At 36.4% G+C, this 17,485-nt stretch overlaps 1 protein-coding gene across 1 annotated transcript in view; it reads right to left on the minus strand.

The window, feature by feature from the left end:
• The window catches only part of LOC137390578 (microtubule-associated protein futsch-like), a 78,927-nt gene that overhangs the window by 54,384 nt on the left and 7,058 nt on the right, over positions 1–17,485 (minus strand). Inside the window, exons 4-11 of the mRNA XM_068076908.1 lie at positions 15,789–15,980; positions 10,442–10,626; positions 5,327–5,468; positions 4,423–4,555; positions 3,105–3,385; positions 1,766–1,978; positions 1,216–1,317; positions 479–1,041 (exon numbers count right to left, since the gene is read on the minus strand). Coding sequence (XP_067933009.1) covers positions 479–1,041; positions 1,216–1,317; positions 1,766–1,978; positions 3,105–3,385; positions 4,423–4,555; positions 5,327–5,468; positions 10,442–10,626; positions 15,789–15,980 — 1,811 coding nt within the window. The remainder of the gene's footprint in view (positions 1–478; positions 1,042–1,215; positions 1,318–1,765; positions 1,979–3,104; positions 3,386–4,422; positions 4,556–5,326; positions 5,469–10,441; positions 10,627–15,788; positions 15,981–17,485) is intronic.

Raw genomic sequence — 17,485 nt, forward strand, 5'->3', positions numbered from 1 at the left:
GTTTTTAAATCTTATTTTTAAGTAGGTGACACTGAATTATGTCAGAGTAGTATTAAGTAGGTGACACTGAATTATGTCAGAGTAGTATTAAGTAGGTGACACTGAATTATGTCAGAGTAGTATTAAGTAGGTGACACTGAATTATGTCAGAGTAGTATTAAGTAGGTGACACTGAATTATGTCAGAGTAGTATTAAGTAGGTGACACTGAATTATGTCAGAGTAGTATTAAGTAGGTGACACTGAATTATGTCAGAGTAGTATTAAGTAGGTGACACTGAATTATGTCAGAGTAGTATTAAGTAGGTGACACTGAATTATGTCAGAGTAGTATTAAGTAGGTGACACTGAATTATGTCAGAGTAGTATTAAGTAGGTGACACTGAATTATGTCAGAGTAGTATTAAGTAGGTGACACTGAATTATGTCAGAGTAGTATTAAGTAGGTGACACTGAATTATGTCAGAGTATTAAGCAACCTGTTTGTCATCTTCTGATGGCCCTGATGCTAATTTTGCCTTATCATGCAGAGAGACTTTCTCTTTTTCCTGTATAATAGTGGAAACAGGCTCAGCTGGTTTTGAACTCGGTTCAGTAGCTTTTGATATGGGCTCGACAGGTTTTGAAGACACTTCAGCAATGGGCTCTACAGGTTTTGAAGTGACTTCCGCAGGCTTATCAGATGGCTGAGCAGACTTTTCTGCAACTTCTGTTTCATCGTCTGCAGACTTCGCAGCAGGATTTTCAGCAGATACTGAAGAAGGTTCATCTTTTTTCTCAACTGTCAGCGGAGTGTTTGTGTTGTCTTTGGAGGTGGACTGCTCTTCTTCCTTTGGTGCCGCCTTTTTCTGATTTGCTTTAGGCACCGGTTTAGATGGCTTGTCGTTAGACTTTTTCTGAAGAGGTTTGCTTTTAGAAGCTGTTGAAAGGTTGCCTTGGATAGCAGCGGGTTGAGAGGCAGCTTTAAGTATATTTGCTGTTTTAGCTGCTACTGACTCTTTTGGCTGATCAGCAGAAGGTTTGTCCGGCTTGCTTTCCATTTCTTGAAAGTATACATATAGCATCTATAAACTATTTTAAAAAACGAAAAAACAAGATTTTGTGAGTAATATTTAACACAACAAAAAACATCATAATATTTTGTAATAAAAAAGCTTGGAGCTGTTAAGGTATCGTATGCAGTTCATCAATACTTCTCTACAGACTCAAAACTTACTTGGAGATTTCTCATCATCCGAGTCAGAGACATCGTCATAACTTTTTAAATTGAGAGTTGTCTCCTTTTTTTTAGGTTCCAACTCGACTTGCTTCGGCTTAACTGTAAGTTGAACCAGAAAACATACATGAACATTTATTTCAACATGCAGGAGAACTTATTAAACACTTATTATAATTTCTAGTTATTATAGTTCACACACAATGGTATATCGATAGTTTATAAAGTCAGCACAAGTGATACATCGTCGAACAGCCGATCCATTAAACCTTAGCTGAATCTACAGAATATATAAAATAGTCAGCCACTAACCATTTTGCATAATAATTAACTAGCGCAGACAAACACTATCTATTGTGAGCAAAAGTTAGCGGATACACACAGACAGCGGCCAACTGCTATAGACAGGAATTAAGAGGCTACAGGTGAGACTCTAACTGGTCAGACAGAATTTAACAAAAAGATAGGCACTATCAACCGGTATAGACAGGAACAACCAGGTGAAAATGGACGGTTACTGGTATGAACGGATGCTAGAAATGAGACTCACATTTGTCCATAACATTGAGAATAGGATTTTTCTTAGCAGCAGCAATTTGAGCGAGTCTTGCTTTCTCTTGATTCAGCCTTGCCCTTTCCTTTGCTCTCCTTTCTTTCTCTTTGGCGACCTTAGCAGCCCGTACCTTAACCAGCAGGTCAAGCCACGCTATACACGCCTGTATTTTGACTCGTCCTTTATTCCTCCTGAGCAGGGGCCAGATATCTGAGTTGAGACAGAGGAGAATATGGATGACGATATACGATGCAGTTGTTCAGCAATACTCTCTCGCAATACTTTTAGCAGCATCTGAGTAACCAGGTGAAAGCTTGTTTATAAATTACTGTCATTTCTTATTCTTCGTGTTGTACTAGACTATGTACTTAGGTCATGGCCATTGCTACAGAATAATCTATCTAAATTTTTTTGCCCAAAACACGCAGCAGTCAAAGAACATCGTCAAATTAGAAGCAATAAGTACAACAAATACTACAATACATTTTAAACAATTTTCTTTAAAGTTAAAGAAAATATCATTCAAAACACAATTTTTGTGATAAGGGTGGCTTATGATCCACCCTTATGACCAGTAGTTCGAGTCACACAGGATTATTGGTCTATGGAAGAGCATCCTACCACAATTGCTCCTTTGCCAAATCTCACAATAAATCCTATACCAAGAGGAAAACCCTAGAAAAAACCGAAAGAAAACTTAATTTTGTGCCCATAGTTAAAAAAGATTGCTTCGATATTTAAAATTTTTTATTAAGATATGCAGAGGAAGATTATGCTGTTTCCGAATATGCTTAACAATAAACCTAAAACTGTATGAGAAGTTTCTACTCTCCAACTAGAACAGCACCACATAAAATTCTTAATCTGTAACCAAATCACAAAGGTATTCTGTAGCTGAGGGTATAGCATAACTGAGATTACATGCAGGAATAAATCGGCTAGTTTGTACATTGCATTTGACTAAAGCTTGTAGATATGCAGAACAGGCAACTTTTTGGGTACTTCAAACTTATTGTCGACCCTTAGAAGCCATTATGTTTAAAAGAAAGTGTAATTTTGATAGCTAAATCTTGCGAATTAGTAAACCACGTGTTCAATATCAAAAATGTGATCGCAATTGCTTTATTTTTCTTAATAAAATATTATTAATGAAATCTAAAACTGGCGACCACCTTTGAGACACACTAACTGACGAGCTAAGCTTGTCCTAGTGCATGACCCTTCTAATTGCTAAAACCAAATTCATCCTAGCATCTATTAATCCTATTTTATTGTTCTTAGTGATTATATCTACGGCTATTCTTAAACGTGTAAGTAATTTATACACAGCTCATACCTCTCGGAGTTGCCCGCTCATCCTCTGGAGTTTTTACCCTTTTGAATACTCTAGTGTTAGTCTTCACTTTGAGATTAACTGTGTTATACATGGCAGGGTCTTTGAGCGTATACTCCGTGATCTGCCTTATTGATGGCTGGGCATGACTCTTTTTTCTTGGATCTTGATTAGGTGTTTCGATACGACCTTCACCACCGACCATCTCATTGTCACTCTCTTCGCTGTCTTCTATAGTCGGCAGGGCAGAACTGAATGCAATGCTAGGGCCTCTCATAACGCTTCTGCAAAGGGAAAAAACCACAAGGCTAGACTTTTGCTGATACAAAAGTTTGCAGACATACCAAAGTGATATGCAAAAATCAAAAGTAAAATAGCTTGGGTTGTATTCATATATTAATAGAAGATCAAAAGAAGACAATGTCATGGAATGCTGCATTGTGCTGCGATAATCTCATTAGACAGTTAACAGAGCAGCAGTGTCCTGGTGCTCTAGAACTTCTGACCCGCAACAAAAAATAGGGGTTTAATTTCCAAAAAAGCCACTGGTAATGACAGGAATGACATCCAACCTTAAACTGCTCTCTGCAACTGAAATGTCACCAGTGGTCGAGGTTTCCTGCCACTGGACTCTGACATGTCACCAGTGGTCGAGGTTTTCTGCCCCTGGACTAAGACATGTCAACAGTAGTCGAGGTTTCCTGCCACTGGACTCAGACATGTCACCAGTAGTCGAGGTTTCCTGCCACTGGATTCAGACATGTCACCAGTGGTCGAGGTTTCCTGCCACTGGACTCATACATGTCACCAGTGGTCGAGGTTTCCTGCCACTGGATTCAGACATGTCACCAGTAGTCGAGGTTTCCTGCCACTGGACTCAGACATGTTACCAGCGGTCGAGGTTTTCTGCCACTGGACTCTGACATGTCACCAGTGGTCAAGGTTTCCTGCCACTGGACTCAGATATGTTACCAGCGGTCGAGGTTTCCTGCCACTGGACTCTGACATGTCCAGACATTATACTTGATCTCCAAGGGTTTGCTCACACAGACAGTTAACAGCCATAGAACAATTTACTACAATTTGTTACGCAGTTTGCCTTGGCCAATATGTACAACCATTTTTTATACGACTTCGAAAAAAACTCAATGAAAGTTTTAACCCAGTTCAAAATTTTGTGATAACGAAAAGATTGGCTAAAAAACTGAATAAAAAACTAGCAATGTTTATCTGCAGTACAAACAAGTATAAGGAACGAGTGTTTAGAATTGTCATGCCTTTGATGTTTGTTTCTACAGCGAAATAAAAGACAAACGCTTACGCTTTTGCCTTCTCTTGACGAGTTTCTTTAATGACATCCAGAAGTGCGGGAGCCTTCCCTCTTTTCCCTCTTTCAGATCTACTGACATCAAGGCTAGACTTTCTCACTGATGAAGGCAAAAGCTGGGATCCATCTAAACATAAACGCTGTTGTAAATGTTTGCGATATAAATTAAGGTATTACCAAATTTAGTGTTTTAAGAATTCTAACAAGTAGCGACAAAAAATTTAAGACCCATTTAGATCTTGTTAAATAATAAAATAGGCGTTGGACAATACTGACATTTGTGTATGTAATAAAATTCCTTAGGGATATAAAAAGCGAAGACACTCATATTTTAGTGCAAATGAACCTTCCAGTTCAACTCAAGTCATATCGTGTATCGCTGACTGTTCTCACACTGATTCAGTGACAGCTGATGTATTTGCTGTCAGTAACTTACACTGATTCAGTGACAGCTGATGTATTTGCTGTCAGTAAGTGATTGAATAATTATATTAGTGTCTTACATTGTAGTCATGTTTAACTGAGTTCCATTATATTGCCATAACTAGAAATTTTCAACGTTGACCTCTCATGATAAAGTAAAGTGAACAAAGCTTAGCTGCCACTCCGAGTCCTTTTTTTCCATCCTTAAATGACTAGGGAAAATATGACACGCTTTAAAAAACAAAAGGATTTTTTTCATACAAAATGAAGTTTTTTAAATTCTCATCAATATTAATACGTAAAATGATGATTCCCTGTAGCCTCTGAATTGGCAAGTAGTTGTCTTCTACTCTCTTGAAAAAGAAAGCTGACAATCAATAAACAATTCAATATACAAAGCAAGCAAAATATAGAGTCAATAGACCACAAGAAGTGGTATAACAAGAAAGAGCGTAGCCTGTGGATCATAACTAACCATATGAGAAGGATGCAGACGCATCATCAGAATCTTCAACTTTGATAGTTCCCCAGCGCTGTGGTAATCCTCTCTTAACTCTGTCATGATCCTCTTGCTTATGTTTCTCTTCTAACAAAACTCTTTGCTCTTCCAGCATTGCCTAGAGGTACATACACAATATGCTGCTGCAATATACATACATATACAGTATACTGCTACAATACACATACGGTATACTGCTGCAATATACATACATATACAGTATGCAGCTGCATACACATACATATACAGTGTATACGGTATACTGCTACTATATATATACACATATACAATATGCTGCTGCAATACACATACATGTACAGTGTATACGGTATACTGCTACTACATATATATATATAAATATACAATATGCTGCTGCAATACACATAGTTATACAGTGAATACGGTATACTGCTACTACATATATATACACATATACAATATGCTGCTGCAATACACATACATGTACAGTGTATACGGAATACTGCTACAATATATATATATATATATATATATATATATATATATACATATACAATATGTTGCCGCAATACACATACATGTACAGTGTATACGGTATACTGCTACTATATATATATATAAATATATATATATACATATATGGTATAGTGCTGCAATATACATACATATACGGTATACTGCTGCAATATACATACATATACAGTATACTGCTGCAAAATACATACATATACGGTATACTGCTGCAATATACATACATATACAGTATACTGTTGCAATATACATACATATACGGTATACTGCTGCGATACACATACATATACGGTATACTGCTGCAATATACATACATATACAGTAAACTGCTGCAATATACATACATATACAGTATACTGCTGCAATATACATACATATACAGTATAGTGCTGCAATATACATACATATACAGGATACTGCTACAATATACATACATGTACAGTATACTGCTGCAATATACATACATATACAGTATACTGCTGCAATATACATACATATACAGTATACTGTTGCAATATACATACATATACGGTATACTGCTGCAATATACATACATATACAGTATACTGCTGCAATATACATACATATACAGTATACTGCAGCAATATACATACATATACAGTATACTGCTGCAATATACATAGATATACAGTATACTGCTGCAATATACATACATATACAGTATAGGGTTGCAATATACATAGATATACAGTATACTGCTGCAATATACATAGATATACAGTATACTGCTGCAATATACATATATATACAGTATAGGGTTGCAATATACATACATATATGGTATACTGCTGCAATACACATACATATACAGTATACTGCTGCAATATACATACATATACAGTATACTGCTACCATATACATACATATACGGTATACTGCTGCAATATACATACATATACAGTATAGTGCTGCAATATACATACATATACAGGATACTGCTACAATATACATACATGTACAGTATACTGCTGCAATATACATACATATACAGTATACTGCTGCAATATACATACATATACAGTATACTGCTGCAATATACATGTACATACATATACAGCATGCTACTTAAACTAATGATCCAGCTGAATAACTGGCATTTGAGTGTAGCATAGGGAGAATTTATTTGGTAACTAGCTGTGCTACCCAGCGTTGCCCGGGTAGTAGAAAAGTCTTTGGACAGAAAATTGATTTGTATTTAACATATCAATATTTAACATTTGCCATTCTAACTTTCAAACTACATATCATGAGAAAAGAGTTTTGTCTTATAGTTAGCTGTCTTGACAAACTGCTGTTTTTGCGGATTTGTCCCCCGATGAGCGGAGCGAGCAAAACAACAGCTTGTCACAATACGCACTGCCCTAATGCTTCAGCTGCACTGAAAGGGAGTTGTTCTCTTCCGTCTATGCGGCTCGGCTGCGATGTTATTTTGGTCGCTCCATTGGTAATCATAACGGGTTTAGCCCACAAATTTATGAAGGAAAAAAAGCAGATAAAAACGCTTAACCAGAGACCAGTCCCTGCGGTAAACTTTAGTAGGACTTAAGAATAAAGTAAATTAAAAATAAAATCGATAAGAACAAATAAAACCGACTGAGCGCAAAAATAACAACATGTTTAGTCGCTGTTGTTGCCTAAGTTCTTAGGTTCTACTAAAGATTACCACAGAGACTGGTCTCTGGTTAAACGTTTTTATCTTATTTTTTTCTACATAGGTTTTTGGACTAAATCCGATATGATTAGTTGATTACCAATGGAGCGACAGAAATAACATCGCAGCCAAGTCGCATAGACGGAAAAGAACAACCCCTTTGAGTGCAGCTGATGCATCAGGTGCAGTGCGTACTGTGACAAGTTGTTGTTGGCTCGCTCCGCCCGCTGAGGGACAACTTCGCAAAAACAACAGTTTGTCAAGACAGGCTAATAAACAATGAGAAGTAATGAGAGTTGCTCGCTATTAGCCTGGCACATTGCCAGTTGAAAATTTGAGTACGCTTAAAGGTTGACGTGCAACAAAATTCACATTACAGTTATTTGATATCAAAAGATTCACCATGTCTTACTCTATTGTGTTGTATGTGCCAAATATGTGGATATGTGATTACAAACTCTTAAAAGCTCAAAAACGAAAAGCCGCCGTAGATTTGAATCTGTTTATTTATCTGACGTAGTCATTACAGTTTGGTTATCGTCTTGTCACGTGATGTTCTCAAGTGAATTGAAAGGTCAATAAAAAGCTCAATATAAAACTTATCGTAGCACTTGTTTATGACAAACACTTCGGGTTTTACCGAAGACCCCGTATCAAATATAGATGCTCGCTACTTTACAGTTTAGTTTCGGTTTGGTCTAATCGGCAAGTCGTAGTTTGATCATGTGACCCAATACTTCGCAAATAATTTCTGCAGCACTTTTCAATTATCACAAGTGACCAACAGGCTCATCTTGATTATCAGACAATGATACGTACTCCTTCAAGCTAAGGCTAAAAAATTAAACGAATTTTTACGGTAAGCTATAAGATATCACAGCTAAAAGTGACAGCATTGCAATGATGATAAAACAGACGCGAAAAACAATAGACATGGTTTTATTGAATGCGTGAAGTATATTTGTGAAAATATTTCGACGAACAAGGTTGCATGAAAGTGTAAACAGAAACCATCTCTCACAGCTACGTCACATTTGAGCCGTTTTGGAAAGAGAATCCAAACTACGGCGGTCTCGTGTGGCTGCGATTAACTGTTCGTTTTTGAGCTTTTAAGAGCTTGGAATCACATTTCCACATATTTTGCACCTACAACGCAACAGAGTAAGACATGGTGAATCTTTTCATATCAAATAACTGGTATGTGAATTTTGTTGCAAGTCAACCTTTAATAATGTGAGCCAACAGCTTCTCATGACGTTATGCTATGACCCTGCGTCGTACACAAAGCCGCGGTAGATACGAAAAGCCGAACGCACTGAATGACTGAACAGACCGAATATCTTTTGGGAGTTGCCCTCCCTCAACTATTATCTATAAATCAATTATTATCTATTATAAATAATATTGATTGCATGTTTTATATAATTATAATAAATATTACTATATATAGAAAAAAAACACTCATTTTCAATTGAATAAAGAAACAATTTTGGCTAGTTATTTAGCTACTAGTTCACCAATGGTTAACGATACTACTAAACAAATAATACCTTTTGCTTCTACTAGGCATTTCCCTTTTATCTGTCAAAGGTAAGGCAAGTATTGATTGGACAATAGTGACAGCAAAAATACTTCGATTGAATATGTAATATTTTTATTCACAGCGTGCTTCACTGGCGCGAAAATAAACAACAGCCTCTAAAATGTTTCTACGGAATTCATTGAGCTCTTTATTTATAGAAGTTTGAGTTACGCACCCTTATCCTTAAATAGTCACACGAGAGGGCAACTCTCAAATCATTCGGTCTGTTCGGTCATTCAGTGCGTTCGGCTTTTCGTATCTACCGCACAAAGCCGTTGGGTATTTGCTCCATAATAGCGACATATATGGCTAGCTAGTGTATCAATCTCTTTGGCCTATTGAGTAAGGTGATGGACTAGCAAACAGGGCTGTACGAGATCAAATCTTCTTTGGCACAGACTCTTTATTCCAAGATTTTAATAGCTATAGCTGTAATGATGACATACAGACTTGAGAAATATATACATGTATATAGATGGAGGTAGCCTGTCTAGACAATCTGTCGTTTTTGCGAAGTTGTTCCCCTGTCGAGTAGGCGAGCAACACAACAGCTTGTCACAAGACGTACTGCACCTGATGCATCAGCTGCACTGAAAGGGAGTTGTTCTCTTCCATCTATGCGGCTTGGTCGCGATGTTATGGCGGTTGCTCCATTGGTAACGGATTCATTCATAACGGATTTCACGGAAAAATTTATGTAGAAAAAAATAAGATTACGTTTAACCAAAACCAGTTTTTGTTGTAAACGTTAGTAAAATTTAAGAATAAAATAATTGAAAATAAAATCCATAAGAACAAATAAAACTGACTGATACAAAAATAGAAATAAAACTGACTGAGAGCACAAATAACGACATGTTTAGCCGCTGTTGTTGCCTAAGTTCTCAAGTTCTACTAAAATTAACCGCAGAGACTGGTCGCTGGTTAAACGTTGTAATTTTATTCTTTCTACATAAATTTTTACGCGAAATTCGTTATGATTACCAATGGAGCGACCGACATAACATCGCAGCCAAGCCGCATAGACGGAAAAGAACAACTCCCTATAAGTGCAGCTGATGCATCAGGTGCAGTACGTTTTGTGACAAGCTGTTGTGTTGCTCGCCCGATCGACGGGGGAACAACTCCGCAAAAACAACAGTTTGTCAAGACAGGCTAAAATGGAGGTTGATCAGACTGCTATGAGACACATGAAGAGAGGCCTGAATTGTAATGAATATCAATTATGAGAACTCATCAAATAAGAATGATAAGTGCTGGATATACGTACAGGCAAAACATTAGTTATTAACACTAGTTAACTATTAGTATAGGAATATCTACGCACTGTATGGTGGGCTGCTCTGAGCCTCTTCATCATGAGATCAGCCTGTGTGACAGGATCCACCTCCTTCTTCTTTTGCGCCTCTTTCAATTTCTGTTGCAACATGAAGTCCCTCGCTATCTTCTGGGCATCCTCTTTCGAAGAGGCATGCTTGAGCAAATACCTGAGCTGCTCCTTTGGTGACATTTCTAGAAAGAAATTGGGTTACGCATTTACAAATAATGAAGTTATGTATTTCCTTTCTAGATGGCATTTAAGTATATTAAACTTATAGTGTATGAGACGATTATGCGCCTACTGTGTCCAAGTTATGGTCCAAAAAACAGTTTTGCAGCTAAAAAACTGTGCTATGTAGAGCATAAATCTACAGAAACTGCTGTAGAAATAACTTTTAACCAGTTGTGGACACCACAGTAATGGTCGGGTGGTCCACCAGTTGAAGACACAACAGTAATAGTCGGATGGTCCACCATTTGTGAACATAGCAGAAACAATCGGGTGGTCCACCAGGTGTAGACACAGCAGTAATAGTCAGGTGGTCCATCAGTTGTGGACACAGCAGTACTAGTCGAGTGGGCCCTATTCAGTTTGCTAGTTTGTTGCCGAGTTAAACAAGCAGTTCTTTTGATGTTGTAATTTTAGCCCAAGAGGTCCCCATGCAGAGCAACAGTAAGAGTTACTTTGTAAGGGTGCAACCTGTTTAACATACAGTATATTTCTATAGAAATTTCTTGTCATCATTTTGTCTTCAGCCTCCTTCTGTGTACTTTACAATAAAAAAGCAAAAGCATGATAGCGTGACAAATCTATTGGCATCCTTTAGGTACAAAAACTTCAGTTTCATTCATAACCACAATGGAGTGTTCAGCTGTTCTGCATTAAATCTAAATACTCTGGCTTCATCTAGTTGACATGTAAGACACATAGACACATAGTTCTACATATGTGGATAGCCCTCATAAACACATAGTTCTACATATGCGGATAGCCCTCATAGACACATAGTTCTACATATGTGGATAGCCCTCATAAACACATAGTTCTACATATGTGGATAGCCCTCATAGACACATAGTTCTACATATGTGGATAGACCTCATAGACACATAGTTCTACATATGCGGATAGCCCTCATAGACACATTGTATCACATAGACACATAGGTAGTCTCACATAGGCAGATGGTCCCATATAAACATACAGTCTCACATAGACAAATAATCCAAAGAGACACATAGTCCCACATAGACACATAGTCCCACATAGACACATAGTCTCAAATTGTACAATATCTGAACTATTTGTTCACATAGAATTCATATCATATAACAAGGCGAATATTAGTAGGAAAGAACAGAGCGCTATTCGCTCACTGCACTTAGCTTCCAGTATTTACAATACTTCATTGGCTAATTGGATACAAAGTGCTAGATGTTGATGAGGATGTATTGAAAATACTTCACACCAAATCTATGAATGCTATCAAATTTAGAGTGTGATATCCAATTGCGCTTCCGAATAAATTATAGACACAGTTAAGTCTAGTATTGACTTTGCCTCGAATTACAAGGCTGATGGACATGCATCACAATCATGGAACTAAACGTGTTCGTGCACTAAACATTATATAATAAAAAGCTCTTACTCTTTCAAGAAACAAGTTATTTAAGTAGAAATTGGGAGTGTAAATACTAGTTCCCTTTACTACTCAGAGTAACTTTGCTGTCAACCACAATGCCCAACCAGCGCACATTGATGTCCTTCATTGATAGGTATTAGCAGGTACTGACAGTCACCCTAAAAAAAGCTAATCTTACAATTTTCACAACATTTTATAACATTAAAAGAATTTAGTTAAAATTTAACAATGTCAAAACATACACAGCCATTACCGGAGTCCTATCAGATAAGATACTTGTAGCAGCCGTTGAATAGCAGTTTGCATGCGGGGAACCAAAGGCTAGCACCTGAATGCACAACATAGAAGGCTCACACATGTAAATGTTGATGTGAATAGCCCTATAAAGTCTTTAACAATTTGAAGCCTGGGTCCGAGATCCCTCGGGGAGTTGTTTTCCACCTGCTACTACGCTTTCCACCCGCTATTATGAGTAAACTCAGCTTCGCAGTTTCGCTTTGTCTTTCTGCACTCGAGGTTTACGTAGGATTACGAAATTTTAGTCGCTTTGCGGGCTTTTTAGTCGCTTTGTTTCCAGTATAAGACCGATGTTTCAAATCGATTGAACTAGTAGTTGGTAAGATATTCCCAAGATACCAGGAATCTTCTAACCAACTGAGCAATGAACATCAGTTTCTACAGACGTATTGATTGAAATTCTTTGTAATGAAGAGAAAAATAGACGAAGCTAGAAAGGAGTTTTACACTAAAACTATTAGTTTTTCTCATCATAGAAATATATACACATTCCATCAGGCTCAGTGTACATCAACTCTCATCATAGAAACATATACACATTCCATCAGGCTCAGTGTACATCAACTCTCATCATAGAAACATATACACATTCCATCAGGCTCAGTGTGCATCAACTCTCATCATAGAAACATATACACATTCCATCAGGCTCAGTGTACATCAACTCTCATCATAAAAACATATACACATTCCATCAGGCTCAGTGTACATCAACCCTCATCATAGAAACATATACACATTCCATCAGGCTCAGTGTACATCAACTCTCATCATAGAAACATATACACATTCCATCAGGCTCAGTGTACATCAACCCTCATCATAGAAACATATACACATTCCATCAGGCTCAGTGTACATCAACCCTCATCATAGAAACATATACACATTCCATCAGGCTCCGTGTATATCAACCGTTATGTTTCCGCAGTTGCCTCTTAAATGTTCCATCTTTGAAAGAGGGTGAAAAAACACTATTTACTATGTTTAATTTCTATTTTTCATTAATTCCACAAGCTCGGAGAATCTAAATGTTATTCAGTTGAAAAGGAATTGTGCTATTCTAAATACTTTCACAGCAGATTGAAAGATGTTAATACAGTCAAGGATCAGGGGCTTCAAGTTGCTTGGGTATACTAGGTTAAACTTCAATGTGTTAAATAACAATTTATGAAAAAGACAGAAAAATTGAACGAACAAAAACTAATTAGCAGTAAATAAAAATAACATTATATTTTATGAATGTGATCTCTGCTCGGGACTTCATTATTATCATGATGGAATGAAAGAGCAGAGCTCAAGTGAACAGATACTAGTTTGAGTTAAGCAGAAGTCTTCTGCATGACATAAAGTTCAGTCAAATCTCTACTTATCATCACTTTAACACTCAAATCTCTACTTATCATCACTTTAGCACTCAAATCTCTACTTATCATCACTTTAGCACTCAAATCTCTACTTATCATCACTTTAGCACTCAAATCTCTACTTATCATCACTTTAGCACTCAAATCTCTACTTATCATCACTTTAACAGTCAAATCTTTACTTATCATCACTTTAACAGGCAAATCTCTACTTATCATCACTTTAGCAGTCAAATCTCTACTTATCATCACTTTAACAGTCAAATCTTTACTTATCATCACTTTAGCACTCAAATCTCTACTTATCATCACTTTAGCAGTCAAATCTCTACTTATCATCACTTTAGCAGTCAAATCTCTACTTATCACCACTTTAAAACTCAAATCACTACTTATCACCACTTTAAAACTCAAATCTCTACTTATCATCACTTTAACAGGCAAATCACTACTTATCATCACTTTAGCAGTCAAATCTTTACTTATCATCACTTTAGCAGTCAAATCTCTACTTATCACCACTTTAAAACTCAAATCTCTACTTATCACCACTTTAAAACTCAAATCTCTACTTATCACCACTTTAAAACTCAAATCTCTACTTATCAACACTTTAGCAGTCAAATCACTACTTATCATCACTTTAGCAGTCAAATCTCTACTTATCATCACTTTAGCACTCAAATCTCTACTTACCACCACTTTAAAACTCAAATCTCTACTTATCATCACTTTAAAACTCAAATCTCTACTTGTCATCACTTTAACACTCAAATCTCTACTTATCACCACTTTAAAACTCAAATCTCTACTTATCACCACTTTAACACTCAAATCTCTACTTATCACCACTTTAAAACTCAAATCTCTACTTATCATCACTTTAGCACTCAAATCTCTACTTATCACCACTTTAAAACTCAAATCACTACTTATCATCAATTTAGCAGTCAAATCTCTACTTATCATCACTTTAGCACTCAAATCTCTACTTATCACCACTTTAAAACTCAAATCTCTACTTGTCATCACTTTAACACTCAAATCTCTACTTATCACCACTTTAAAACTCAAATCTCTACTTATCATCACTTTAAAACTCAAATCTCTACTTGTCATCACTTTAACACTCAAATCTCTACTTATCATCACTTTAACAGTCAAATCACTACTTATCATCACTTTAGCACTCAAATCTCTACTTATCACCACTTTAAAACTCAAATCTCTACTTATCACCACTTTAAAACTCAAATCTCTACTTATCACCACTTTAGCACTCAAATCTCTACTTATCATCACTTTAACAGGCAAATCACTACTTATCATCACTTTAACAGGCAAATCACTACTTATCATCACTTTAGCACTCAAATCTCTACTTATCACCACTTTAAAACTCAAATCTCTACTTATCACCACTTTAAAACTCAAATCTCTACTTATCACCACTTTAAAACTCAAATCTCTACTTATCATCACTTTAGCACTCAAATCTTTACTTATCATCACTTTAGCAGTCAAATCTCTACTTATCATCACTTTAGCAGTCAAATCTCTACTTATCATCACTTTAGCAGTCAAATCTCTACTTATCATCACTTTAGCACTCAAAATCTCAACATGTAATGCAATATTTCAGCAAAAATTTGACTATAACTGAAGAAATGTTTATGAACAATGGTCGAAGTTTCTCGAAACGTGCCAGTTTTATAAGTGAACATTAATCATTAAGGAGTTGTTAGCTTTTAGGTTGCGAAGAAAAATAATGGAGTTAAAGTAGATTCTTACAAGAATATTGATTGGTTAGCAAAAACAAAGCATGATGCTTTAATGACTCGTCGTGCAGCAAGCAAGCTTCAGCAAGCAAGCCATTCAATCAACTCTGACCAAAATGAGCCAACATCTTCATATTTTAAGATATCTTTGTCTTTGTTTGCAACAATCTCATTCCGAGTGAAATTGAAAATTTACCACTAAAATTTAACACCTGATCAAAATTGAAAACTCTTTAACAACCTAAGAAATAATCTTCCAATCAGCTTACGATCAAACAATAGCTGCTCGGCTTCCTTTTTTCGCTTCTCTTCTGGATCTTCTGCCTTTCGCTTCATCGCAGCTTTTACAGAGTTTCCAAAAAAAGATCCTTTTTTAGGCTCAGCATAATCCACTTCGCTACTCGATGTGGACGCGGCAAGAAGAGACGGAGATGGTTTCACAGATGGTTTCGATGTTTCCACTGTAAATGAAAACGCATATGAACATGACCTACTGTGCGTTATATTATTGAAAACGAGCTACTGTAGGTTATACTACTGCATGATGTTACCACTGAGTAATGATCTTTATCTCTGGAATAATCTATACCTCTGTAATGATCTATAAATGAGTAATGATCTATAACTGTGTAGTGATCTATATATCCGGAATTAATCTATACCTCTGTAATGATCTATACCTGTGTAATGATCTATACCTCTGTAATGATCTATAAATGAGTAATGATCTATAAATGAGTAATGATCTATACCCGAGTAATGATTTATAAATGTGTACTGATCTATAAATGTGTAATAATCTATAAATAATTTCAAGTACTTGTTTTACCAAACTGTTTTTGATGCAGTGAAAGTTATAACTATGCCGACTGCTATGCTTTTACAACCAGCAAACTTGTCACTAACGAAATTTAATACGTATTTAATTTACACAGACCTATAGAAACACAGACGTATAGAAACATAAATGTATAGAAACACTTGTAACTGCAATAAAATCCCTCACTTACTGCATAGCCCAAGTTTGGTTATAGCTAGCTACAAGGTACTCAATGCACGAGTCTCTACCAGTTATACATGCCTCATACTTACATAGGTTTCTCAGCTTCACTTTGTCAATATTCTCCAGGGCTAAAAATGAATCAAATTAATTGTAACTCATATTACACTTGAAACTCAAGTTTGCCTTGGGCAACAAGGCTTCAACAGTCCAAAGTAAGTCATTGGCATAATGAAACCTCTACAGACTCGTATGAATTGAGTGAGCAGAAAGTGTTAATAATTAGATATGAAATGGAGGAGCGGATAACAATAGTTGATAAGCCGTAGCAATGTTGTAATTCACTGGGCCTTTTATTTGCTGCCGTTCAAGCGGATAAGTGATGAGTCTATAAGAATAGCACCATGGAAACATATCACTACATCAAACAAAAGCCTCCGCACAATAGATATATCAAATTACCTTAAATATACATATATTCGTGTATGTATATATATATATTTGTGTATATATATATATTTTTGTATATATATATATATATATACTTGTGTATATATATATACACTTGTATATATATATACACTTGTATATATATATATATATATATATTTGTGCAAAGCTCATCACTTTTGTGATTTGAGCACTCTGGTGCCAGCACATTGACTTTCTTAAAGTCTGTGAGGCAACCTAGTTGTTTCATGGCAGGAAGTCAACTCTCATTGGTAATGGGATTTGAGTACCTTGCCTAAGCTCTGAGCTGCACTGAAGCATATGCAGGCTCCATGGCCATTTCAGATAAGTTGCTAGCTGAATTTCAATCGGCTGCTCTTACAACGGACCTACGCCCTGATGATGAGGAAATTGACTGGCACACGAAACCTCCTCATGGTGCTTACCACCAACAAATATCTAAGGTTGGCGATCTTCACCAGACTTATATGTGGCTGAACAAAGGAAACCTAACGG

The sequence above is a fragment of the Watersipora subatra genome, chromosome 3, assembly GCF_963576615.1.
Source record: "Watersipora subatra chromosome 3, tzWatSuba1.1, whole genome shotgun sequence".
NCBI lineage: Eukaryota > Metazoa > Bryozoa > Gymnolaemata > Cheilostomatida > Watersiporidae > Watersipora > Watersipora subatra.